The 12,608-nt window shown below is 41.9% G+C and overlaps 1 protein-coding gene across 3 annotated transcripts in view; it reads right to left on the bottom strand.

Moving 5' to 3' along the window:
- The window catches only part of LOC117459067 (neurexin-2-like), a 179,115-nt gene that overhangs the window by 35,146 nt on the left and 131,361 nt on the right, over positions 1-12,608 (bottom strand). Inside the window, exon 1 of one of the 3 annotated variants that reach the window (XM_034099907.1) lies at positions 548-2,195. The exons of the other annotated variants lie outside the window; for them this stretch is intronic. Within the exon in view, the coding sequence (XP_033955798.1) occupies positions 548-887 (340 nt within the window). The 5' untranslated portion in view covers positions 888-2,195. Of the gene's footprint in view, positions 1-547; positions 2,196-12,608 lie in introns of those variants that run through there. 3 annotated transcript variants of the gene reach the window in all.

Below are 12,608 nucleotides of genomic sequence, written 5' to 3'. Positions count from 1 at the left end.
GTGAAGAAAATGTTGCCATAACTCCTGTGAATACTGCTACCCGAAGAAAAACAACCATTGTCTCTCACTCAAACTATGTACATACAATTGCTTTATGCCTGTTGTGACGAGCCACTAATTACAAAGCACTGTAGGAATCACCTTTGACACACAACCGGCTCCATTACACGTTACGCTGCTGAAATAAACAGGAACTCAGGAAAGAACATTAAGAGATTTGCTTCAAAGATTTATCACGCCATTGATGTGCATCTGCAAAACAACAAACAGAGCTAGACTGGCGCATCTTGAAAAGCAATATCGGGAAAAGGGATGGCTGATGATAAAATAGGTTTAATGATGCTCAGTGGCTGCAACAAATCCAGAGTTAGTGAAGGGTCCATTTCCCCTTATTCACAAGAGTCGCCCAGTGGTGCCACTGATTAAAAGGAAACACCAAACCCTCTTAAATGCCACACATGGATCAAATAGCAAAAGCATATTTAACACTTGAGCAAAAACATGTTTGAAAACAGAAACTTAAGAATGTTGGAGGGAAATATCTTACCATGGCCCCCTCTGGTAAGAAAAGGCATCCTGTTGATGGCAATAGGAACAGTGCCATGCTTATTGTGGAAATGGTGGACATGGTGCGTGGTGCTGAGACTAGAAGACACACGTGCTGTCCCAGTCTGGATGGGGAGCAGAGTTAGCAAGGTGAACCAGAAGGCTAGTTTGGAACAATAACTCAGGCCCATGCCGATGCTACAGCATGACCAGCTGCTCCGCTGTCCGAGCACAGGGGTGGCTGCAAAGAGTCTACCCATGTATATATCCTCATGGGCCCAGGACAGAGAACTTAGCCAAGCTTTGGCCTCACACAGTTCAATTTGAAGACCGCAGGGCATCTCAGAGACAATCTGGGCCCATTCTCTCCATAATTCCTTCGTTTCGTTGATAATGGAGAAAATATCCCTTGAAATTGTGAGAAAGAAAACAAAAAAGGAATTTGAGAAAGCAGTCCAAATCCAATTAATGTCCTTGTAGAAAAGCAATGTTTCTATTGTTGGTTAACATTTTGCTAAGGCAAGATGTCTACGGCACAGACTACGTTAAAAGCTCATTGAGAAGCCTCCAAAAGCACATTCTTCAAAAAGTGAGCCGAGTGTTTCCAAAACGCAGAAGAAATGCACATCCAAATAAAGAATGGCGAGGAATCCAACCGCGATTTCCAACCGGCACGTTGCTCAAGCATGATAATTAGGCTTGAACAGTGTCAGGACAGAGATTCATGTGACAAGAATTCTGATAAGAGTCTCCATCGCCCACAGGTAAAGCTTTAGGGCAGCTGAGCCTGCCCACTAAGACGAGTGCCCCTCCACCGCAGTAGAAGACATAACGCGCTGCCGTGGGAAACTGGATCATTTCATTAAGCAAAAAGGGCAAGGAGATACAAATACGTGAAGTGAAGATGCAGCGATGAAGGGTGATGCAGGAACCAGCGCTTTTGTTCCCCTTTAGCCAGGGAAAAAGGAAGAGAACAGAGATAGGGAGGGGGAGAGACAGCGAGAGATAGAGAGAGAAGGAAGGAGGGGGAGAGAGGGAGCAGTATCTGCAGCAGCGCGGTAAAGAAGAAATTCCACAAAATAAATAAATAATTTCTCAGTAGCTCCTCATTCAGTCTCTCGCAGACGCAGCAAATCCACCTCTGGTCGAGTCCCACACGCGACTGTTTCTATTTCAAATGCACGTATGATCCTTCCCTCGCGCTCCACCTGCTCAGTCGCATGCAGCAAAGCCTACTGCTGCATTCCACTCACTGCTGCTCCTTTTTTTCCTTTCTCTTCTCCCGTTACCTCGTCCACATCTGCTGTGCCGCCTGACTGAGGGACGATTAACGTGACAGCAGCACGTGTCTCTCTCTGGAGGAGGGCAGGTGCTTCCCCTCAGATGAGATGTCTTGGATGGCAGACACTGAGATGATTCCTTGCACTGCAGCAGCAACAAATATGCTAATTGAAAAGAACTGTCGTATCATAATGAATCCCGAAAGGGTGAAATTCCAGGACAGCCTGGACCCCAGAAGTGACAACCTTGGCTTGGAGTTGTGGTCTAATGAAGGCGAGATCAAGGAGCTCTTCTGAAGGCATACTGTAGTCAGAGGCTCTGATCCAGCGCGGCACAGCATGTGCCTCTGTGTGTGTTTGTGTGCGTCTGAGAAAGAGAGTCTGTGAGCAAATGAGTGAGGCGGGGGGGGGGGAGAAAGGGTGGGTGAGCGATAGCAGGAGGGAGGGAGAGATGGGAAGAGACAGCGAAAGAGAAAACAGGCAGCCACGGCGCAAACACACAGGGAAATAGTGAGGCAAGAAAATGGGCTGTGAGAATAAATACATGCTAGAGATTCACAGCGCTCTGGCTCGCAGGTCCTGGCAGTAACACGTAGGAATCATACTGCAGAGGAGGAGCCTGATTTAGGTGACCTGTCAGAGCTGATCCAGAATGAACACAGAGGTATTGGTATGGACGTGCTGCTAACATAAAGACTCGAGAGCTACAATAGGCATGGATGATAGAAACATAAATACCTGTCATCATGATATAATGCAGGTCACTGAGGAAGCTGCTATGATGCGCAACACACCAAAGCCCCTCTGTTCCCAGCCTTGCTTATCGTTGCCGTGTTAATACTACAAATCAATTTGTTCCTCTGCCTGACGAGTTCACCTCGTATCTGCATACAAGTCACCCCTCTGCTCGAGAGCTCATCGCTCTCCGTTCTCATGCCGCTTAACCATGCAGAACTTATTCCTAGCTGTGAGTGATCGGAGTTCAGACGTCTTCTGACAGGTTTAGAGCTGCTGGAGTTTTTGGGGTGGGGAAGTATGATGGCAACATGAATTTGGAGTGTGTTGACACTTGAGAGGTTGAACACATTATCAGAAGCGGAGAGACAAAGTGAGGAGATTGAAGGTAGAGGAGATGGGAGAACCGTAGAGGGAGAGCAATTGCAGGGGGGGAGAAGGAAAGGGACAGGAAGGGAGACTGCAGCGTTATCAGCTAAATCACGGTCGATAGAGATATCAGCTGGGATTGCCAAGTCGGTTGAAAGGACACGCATGGAAACAGGAGGACTGAGGCAAGCCATGCAGCACCACCTCTCATAGTGACAAGAAGGGGACGCAGGCCATTACTCAAGCAGGGGAGGGGGGTGGGGCGTGTGGGGAAGCGAGGCTGATTGAACAAAAAGAACTGAGGAGGGGTGAGTGCATAACACTCGGGAATGGCAAGTGCCCGAATAGCACGTATACATTTCTCGGCTGGTATTATAAAACATGTATAAATTGAAACAATTTCTTCGCATCTGTCCAATCTGAGTCACAGGGATATTCATATCCTTTATGCGTTCCCTCTTCTATATGTCACGCAGTAAATATTAATGCTGGGAAAGTGCTTGCCAGCTAAATCAAACAGACAATAGAGCTGATGCCAAGGACTTCCTGGCTGAAATGTTTAATAAAGTCGGTGTTGAAAAGCATTGAGAATAATCTTCTAATGGCTCGAAAAGTCCGTTTTATTGCTACTGTCGAGGCTTCAGTCAGTTTTACGCGGCTGACATAAGGGGCAGTCATGACAAACAATGTGTGCTGGAAATTCACTCTCACTTTCACACAACTCATATCCAAATAAAACCAGTCATTCCTTCCGAGGAACCGTGAGGACTGGGTGTGAGAAGTTGGATGATTTATAGCCAGTGACTCGGACTGTCAGGCTCTTCAGCGTGTGAGCATCCTCCGAGGCAGCGATGATATCTTGGTGTGAGCTGTCGAGAATGAGAGGCTTGCATTAATCAATTTACGTGCTTGAGGGTTGCTCAACATGATGAAAGCTGCTATCTGGACAACACGAAGGAGGGGGGGGGGGGGGGTGATTGTAACCTTGTGTTGTCCTTGGTTATTTAATAAGTTGGGCATCCCCTCGGCTCTCCTTATTAACACACACCGCGATAAACATCATAGGGTACACATCAAATACGCATTTGATGTGTGAGGATGAGCTTTAATTCTAATTGAATTCCATTTGATTTCGCCTGGATTTTGAAAATAGAAAGCTTGTCATATGCGACTTCCGCACATCCAGTTAAATAAAACTCTGATTTGCATTTTTATATTTTTCTACAGGGTATTCTAACCCCCCCCCCCCCCACACCCCACTCAAAGGCGGTGTGGCAGCTCTCACACAATTTGCATAATCATATTATTTTGCATGTATGGGGAAAATGTATAGTTAAGAAACCATGAACAGAAAGTGTTTAGGTTTCTTTGTAGGGAAAATCTTTATATACATTAAGTCCAGGGGCCTGCAGACAAACGACAAGATGTGGGAACACGTGAACAGCGTTTTAAAGACCTAAGAACCCTAAACGTGCACGGTTTGTTCTCAGGGGGATTTGTGAGAGAAGATTTTTCACAGGCATCCAGTCTCGCCCCGGGGTGCAAAGTAGCAGGATTAATCATAGCACTTTCAGATTAATTACTCATAATGCGAGCATCCTCTGAAAGGCATGGCCTGCAGATGTGATGTTTGGTTGATTTCATTAGACTAACAACACCTAAAATAAGCTCGGCTTAGACGGGAAGGCAAGGGAAGGGAAACAAGAAGGCAACGAAACACACGACAATTCCAACGACAGATACGTGTTGGTGTTACGGTATAGCTGGCAGAATCAGATAATAAGGAAGCAAAACAGAAACATCTGCTTCTATTGTGTTATATTATTATGTTGCATGGAGAGCTGACAATGCATTGCTCACCCATGGGGATTTCTAAAAGAGGTCAGGCATGTCTAACTTTACAAAAGGTCCAGAGTTCAGTGGCTAAAGGAAGGCCCCGAGATGCTTTACTCACACACCATTTTCCCCCTCCAGATTCACACCTCGATTAAACATGATTTTCCACTTTTTTTTTTTATAGCAACATCAGTGTCGTGGCAGAATGTGTGCACTCTTCACTGAGAAGACACTGCATGTGACAGCAGATTGCATATTGTTGGCTGCACATGGCGCCGGCAAAAATAGATTCCATTTGCTTGTTTAGCTGAGCTTACTAGCCTCAGCGTGTCTCCTGGAAAAGAGCAGCAGCAGCAGCAGCAGCAGAGAAACTTACCATGCAAAGAAAGCCACACCAACATGGAGAAACAACTCCTAAATTATCTGTGCTTTGGAGTCATGCAAACGACATGAGTGAAATACAGTATATGCTGCTTTAATGGCTATACCTGGGGCATGACCTGAGATGGCAATGGGCCTGCACGACAATCAAAAATGTTCCTTTGCTGAGATGTATTCCCCTCTTCAGTCTGGACCCTAATTTCGGAAAAAATGTGCCTGAAAAAGCACCAGTAGAAATGAATGATGGGTTGTACCATTTCTATGACTGCAAACTGTTATAGACATTTGGGGTAACCATATGTTGTATCTACGCCGTGGAAATAGGCTAGCCATTTGGGGTTTTATTTAGGTAGAAGAGACTATATTTGGATAAGTGAGAGGAGCTGGAGAGAGCAAGGAGCGGTGGGGTTGGTATCGCAAGAATAAGCTAAGATATTAGCTTATGTAAGTGCTAGCTCGTGTTAGCACTGATGGTAATTGAGAAGCTAATGGCTGGACAAAATCAAGCTTTTAAAGGCAATCATTAATATTTGACTTGTTAAGAGTGTCGTTTAAAATAGTACATTCATTTAAACTTAAATGAGGTAAGCGCAGACCATAGCCTGACTAAATATGGGTAAAGTCGCCATGTCATTATCCAAAGGAGTCTGAAATGTTGTTGCAAAGCTCGTGGGTGGCTTCAAACGTCCCCAGAAATGGACAAAGAGACTACAAAAAGTCCTAAATTGAAGTAAACCTTTAAGCAATTTAATTTGAAACTGTTATGTGACAAGTCTTCATCTGTACAGTTGTGATGAAATTGCACTTGTTGGCACTTCATCCTTTTAAAGGTGGGGTAGGTCATTCACTTCAGAAACACTTTTTGTTATATTCCATGGAATGCTCTTAAAGGTGGGGTAGGTAGTTTTGGAGAAACCAGCTCGAGTGCGCTAGAATTTGAAAATACACAACCGGGAAAAATCTGCCACTTCCTCACAGAGCCCCTCCTCCAACACACAGGAACGCGCACATGACCAATGAGGGCACGAGATAAGTTTGTGCACAGATGGAAGGCTGACAGGCAGGTAGGCCATCCAGTTACTTTAGCCGGGCCGGCTCAGATGATTGGTCGTGCTTTTTACAGTACAGCTTCCACAGATTAATTTATTTATATGTATTTATTGTGAAAGCATTTAATATATTCATTGCTATCGGGATGTTAAGAGCATTCCATGGAATATAACAAAAAGTGTTGCTGAAATAAATTACATACCCCACCTTTAACATCACGATAGCAATGAATATATTAAATGCTTTGACAATAAATACAAATATTTCATAAATATAACTGGATGGCCTACCTGCCTGTCAGCCTTCCATGTGTGCACAAACTTATCTCGTGCCCTCATTGGTCATGTGCGCGTTTGTGTGTGTTGGAGGAGGGGCTCTGTGAGGAAGTCTGAAGGAAGGGGGAAATTTTCGGCTGTGTATTTTCAAATTCTAGCGCACTCGAGCTGGTTTCTCCATTCTTACCCACCTTTCAGCTTTAGAAATCTTTCGATATTATATTATATTAAATATTTAGGCCTTAAAAAAAACAAACATATGCCAGTTAAGAGAAGACCCATTTGTTTTGTACACTGTGGATTTTCAAAAGGGATTTATTATGGTGCGTCTTTTACTCTATATTCACTTTGAGAAACTTCCGTCTTTTCTCAAACTGGTTGGTGTAAAATTGGGCACAGAGGTATTGCCTTTTTAATGTCTTTCGAGGGTTGCCTTTCTTCGCAAGTTACAACACAATGGTACTGCATACATTAATAAATCCCTTTATCAATGTGAGTGTGTGATATCCTCATACTCGAGACTTTTATAAATTAGTAGGTCAGCCATGAGTGTGAGAAGACGTGCTATCATCACATTTTTATAAGCTTGCGGTTCAAACATTTCAAAATCAAATCTAAAGTCTCTTTTGACGAGTCCTTTTTATGATGATATGTTGCTTTTGTTTGTCATATCTGATCATACAAAAATGTATATTCAGTAAACAAATTAAGACATGAATTACCATTTGCCATATCTCTCTATTAATCTGATCATGCTGTTTCGGGACCATTTAGTATGTAGGGTTAGTATTTATTAGGTTTTTTTTGTTTTAAATTATTCATAGGGTTTTAAATGTTACTGCATCTATTGTTAATAATTGGCTTATCATGGTGCATATGCTGTACTTAACTTTAAGTAATATCCAATTAAAAACTGTTATTTTCTCTGAATGACTGACTGGCGGAAAAGAGCATTTGTCTAACTATTATAAGTTGTTGTTGTTAATTTCTTGACACCGCTCACACAAACACAATCTTTGGCCTCTGACCTAAATATTAAATTAAAAGTTTACTCTAAAATTAGCAGTAATTAGTAACACTTTGTCATTCTGTATCCTCAAATTAACTGCAATGCATTTCATTGTTAGCTGAACGTACTGTCCATGTGGGTATTTCAATACAACGTCTCAATGATAATTCAGACTCTTGAATGTCCCTCTTTGCTTCCCTTAGGCGATTGCAATTGCGTAATCAGGTCATGCGAGTACTGGGGCAGGGTCCGAGTGGGGTGGAAGATTTAAAATGGATCCACCTGTCGATAACGGCAGACTTCACACATACTATTCTATGATGAATAATGGAAACACATTGTTTGTTTGACTGAACAACACAATTACTGTGAATCAATGAGTGCATTGTCAGATAATAGGATAATCAGTTCCCCGGGGAAAAGTACTATAGACATGTGCTGCTCGTCTCCCTCTCTCTTCAAGGTGCTGAAGCTCGCAAAGCCACTATTGTTCTGCCTCATTACTCTCATTCAAGCCGCCACAGTGTCACCCTGTCCACCTCAACCTGTTTGAATCCAGCCATGCCCTGACGAACACTTGTTCCACTACGGAGCAAAAACCTCTGCTCCAGACCACGTTAGAAAAACATTTCTATTTTATTACAACGTCTATTTATTTAGGGTGCTGATCCAGATTCATTAAACCCACGAAAAACAAGTCATCAAGTTGGGGTAAGGCAAGTTTATTTATATAGCACCTTTCAGCACCAGGCAATTCAAGGTGCTGGAAGGGGTGTGAAACTCTTTTTGCTAATTAGTCATCATCACATTTTTGTTGATAGAGAAGCCAACAAATACAAAGTTATAAACAGCAATCATATCATCATATACTTTTATTTTAGTATAGCTATTATATTTATAACGCAGCACACAAAAGTAGAACTACTGTAGAAACATGTGTCCCTTGTTGATTGTAAAGATATAAGACATCTTGGTGAGTTCTCTCTCAATGCTATGAGCACCAATCATCACTGTGTGTAGGTGTGTAAAAGCTGCATGAAAATCCCAGTCAAATAAAAACTGTTTACACAATTACTATTGATATTAAAGATCACATTTCCAATTAGATTCTTCTTGCACAAACATATTATATCATGGAAACAGGCCCTCATCACCGTGGATCAAATCAAATCACGCAGTATTTTAACACTGCTTAACAACAATAGTGCCCACTGAGGATTGACGACTGTATATAGATAATAAATAAATACATATACGTTTCATTATTATAAAACGGACAAGTCAAATCAAGCAATCTGATTGGTTCTTAGCCGTGACATAATGAGCGTATACCACGGGTATAATTGTAGTTACTTTTCACAACAAGTCAGTATCCCTCCGCGTCTGAGAAAAAGCTACAACTGTTACAACTGTTACATTACCTCTGATACGAAACTAACTAACTAACTAAGCTCAAGATGGAAACATTTAAGGTTAACTTCGACCTCCGGGGGGGCCTTACTATGGAGGAGTGGATTGAGCAGTGCCTATCTCCAGAAAAAAAGCACCTACATGACGACATGCAGAGCTACGTGAAGAGCAGGTAGACCAACTGGAGAAGTACCACCATTCAAAAGCTTTCTGATGCGGGTCTTGAAACAAAGCAGAGAAAGTATGACCGTTAGTGGCCACAGGTGAGAAAGCTCTCTCCAGAGCTACTGGAAGCCCAATCTCGGGGACCGGAGAAAGTGGAGCAATATTCTCGCCACGCCTAGCAACAGCCTAGATTCTAGAACAACCTCAACCTATAGAAGTAACCACATAAGCCATGCTACTGATGCTGGACAGGTTTTCAGTGGGTGCACAATAAACGGCAACATACAATGAATGTAAATAAATAGCTAAATAATGGATCAACGCTCTCTGTCTAATATGTTCGCTAGCTGTTAGTTTTGTTGCATAGCAACCACCTCACACTATGTTTTGTGCAGAAGGCAACAGAGGGACTATTTGTATTTCATTATTTACTAATAAAAACTATTTAAATTAGAGTGTGTCTTTTTCTTTCATATTGCCACACTTGGTAACCGTTTTATAAAAGCAATAGCTCAATGCAGGCCGTGATATATGCTCAAATACGCTAAGGGGCGTGGGTCGGCCCGACAACGGGCCTGTCACGAGCTATTGCTTAAATATACAAGTAATACATTTATCGATATTACATCTTAATCATGTAAGTATTAGATAGTGTACTTCAATAAAGGGTCCTTAGTATACAGGTCTTTCTATTATTAATTGGAAATAAAGTAAAGGTAATCTTCTTCTTCTGGGCCTGCAGAGACTTGGTGTTGTGCTACACGACGAGGAGCCAGGACAATAGAGAAGGTGACAAAGAGAGTCAGAGAAAACAAAACAAATGCAGGGAATGAAGAGGTGTGTGTGTGTGTGTGTGTGTGTGTGTGTGTGTGCGTGCGTGCGTGCGTGCGTGTGTGTATGAGAGGTGTATAGGAACAGCGAGATCAACATTGGCAATGCATACACAAATGCAAAGAAAAACAATATCCAGCCATACAGTAAAACTCTGTTGTGAACAGCTCTAGCTCGTGTACGTGCAGAAACAGTAAGTTATGTGAGGGAGCACTATTTCATACTGCTACACATACAGACTGTAGAATAATGGACACACTCACGAAACACAACAACTTCCTACCGACCTGGGAGGGTAGATCAACTGCATATTATGGTCTTTTTGTTGCGGTCATAGTCCTAAATCAAAATACATAATTAGTTAAATTATGCCCAATTGCCTCATAATTGTCTTTCGGTGGGTGAGTGTTTACCAAAGCAAATTAATGTGAAGCACATTTACTTGCAATAAAAGGAGCTATATAAATTATCTCGCGTTGGATTTGCTGAATGGAGCAGAATGACTTTTAAATTGTGTTGTGAATTTGAGATCAAAAGCTACATTTAGTAAATTAAGAGTAAATAGTCTATGAGGGGAAACATTTATTTGACTGACTTCTACAAGTGTGCTAATTACATGGGTTAGTTACAACGTCTTTCACTATTGCTGCGGCTGTCTGAGTGCCTTATTATGTCCTGTCTCTATAAACTAATCTGCTGAATGCCAATTTCAAATGGATGGTGAGTTTTAATAGGTTACAGAAGTGGGCTGGGGAAAGTGAAGGATTAGCACTTTTTATCAGTCCACGGAGGCAGATGGATACAACAGCCAGTTGCTGTGGCTGGAGGGCGAAGACGACAGTTGTTACTTCAACTAAATCCATCTTTTTCTGAAGTATATCACGAGTGATGTATAGTCGGAAGTTCACCGTATGATAAGTGTAGATGCTTCGTATCGACTGCATGTGACGTGGTTTTTAGCATGTGAGTCAGTCCTGTTCAGCCAAGTTGACATCTAGCATCAAGAAAACACATCTTTATGGTACTTAGTCATTTAATGGTATGCATTGTATCATTTTTCGTAATATAAATAACTTAGGTCCCTTACTTTAATTACTATAGGAATTACCCTCACCATCGCTAACACGGAAACGAATGTCGGCTATAAGTGGCTGAATATGTTTTAACCTGATCCCTGTTAGTGATGCTGTTCAGCTTACAGTATGTTTGCATATGCATCTGTAAACTACGCACATGTTTTGTTGATATTTTGTTAGAAAATTGATTGTCAAATAAGTAGCAACCTAATGCAAATGGATCTTAAAGGTGGGGTCGGTAAGTTTGAGAAACCGGCTCGAGATCGCTAGAATTTGAAAATACACAACAGGAGAAAATCTGCCACTTCCTCACAGAGCCCCTCCTCCAACACACACGAACGCGCACATGACCAATGAGGGCACGAGATACGTTTGTGCCCCGATGGAAGGCTGACAGGCAGGTAGGCCATCCAATCCGTTTAGCCGGTACTTTTTACAGTATTACAGCTTCTACAGATGACATTTTTCTATGGATTTTTTGTCAAAGCACTTCAGATATTCATTGCTATCGGGATGTTAAGAGCATTCCATGGAATATAAAAAAAGGGTATCTCGAGCCGGTTTCTGAAACTTACCTACCCCACCTTTAAGTGTGAATGTTGTAAGTTTAAAAATGGACCTGAGTCTCTTCAATAAAGCTGATGATGATGATTAAACATTCTCTCCAATAGCCTGAGTCTGGTTGTATGCAAGTCTATGAAAACATCCTTCTCACCTCATTTATCATTTGAGTCAAACAGTTCCTGACAAGTGTATTGTGTGTTTCTCTATTAGTATTTTCCAATACAGCATGATGTTTATTTGGTAAAGTATACTAAAAAAGAACATCAAATGCTTCAAGGCGGGCTACTCTGATGTTGTCTGCTGCTCTGGGTGTTTTCATTTTCACATTTTTATCCTTTTACAGTGTCTTTTATTTCAATGCAAGTGAATTGTAACATTCTGTTGCCTAACAAAAGAGTTAGGTTGTGCTTTTTCTCCACCCTCTTGAGCCCCTTCTGGTTGCAAATAACAAACAATGATGGTGACAGCTAAAACAACAAAGCCTATTCTTAATCATACAAAACACAAACAAATGGCTTACATCTCCTTTGAATGAACCGTCTACAATGCCAGACCCGTTTATTTGTACAACTATGCCATTTTTAAATAAATATGATCCAATCTGGAGCAATACATATAACAACATTTAGCAGGTGAGTCCTATTTATGACATATTATGCAATCAAATTAAATCCATAACATTAAAGTTGATGAATGGAATATTCATTAGTTGTTTTATGTTGAGGTTAAAATGGAGTCATGTTGTGAATCCTCAACCCAAAATGTGGACACAGGCTTGCCTAAGAGTCATGTAGACAACCACCAAGCCGCATCGCATGCACTCTGTTCCTGAATTCTTCAATACGGTGGGTTATAATTTCATCACAGACCAAACCGAGTGAAAGCTCTGCAACAGCGAATAAATGATTTATAATTGAGTGTGTCACTGTGTCAGAGTGTCGAGGGCGACAGAAACACTGAAATGAAGCCGGAGTTTGGCAGACTCTGAATCTGAAGGCCTCTGTGTTTGTGTCTAGTCTTTATGATGTAAACTGAATGTAACCTTTCTTCTCTCACACAGCCCCTGCAGCAGGGACTAGGA

This window comes from Pseudochaenichthys georgianus, chromosome 14 (genome assembly GCF_902827115.2).
Source record: "Pseudochaenichthys georgianus chromosome 14, fPseGeo1.2, whole genome shotgun sequence".
Classification (NCBI taxonomy): Eukaryota; Metazoa; Chordata; class Actinopteri; order Perciformes; family Channichthyidae; genus Pseudochaenichthys; species Pseudochaenichthys georgianus.
The sequence above is the reverse complement of the archived record's forward strand: the minus strand, read 5'-3'. Positions and strand labels throughout refer to the sequence as shown.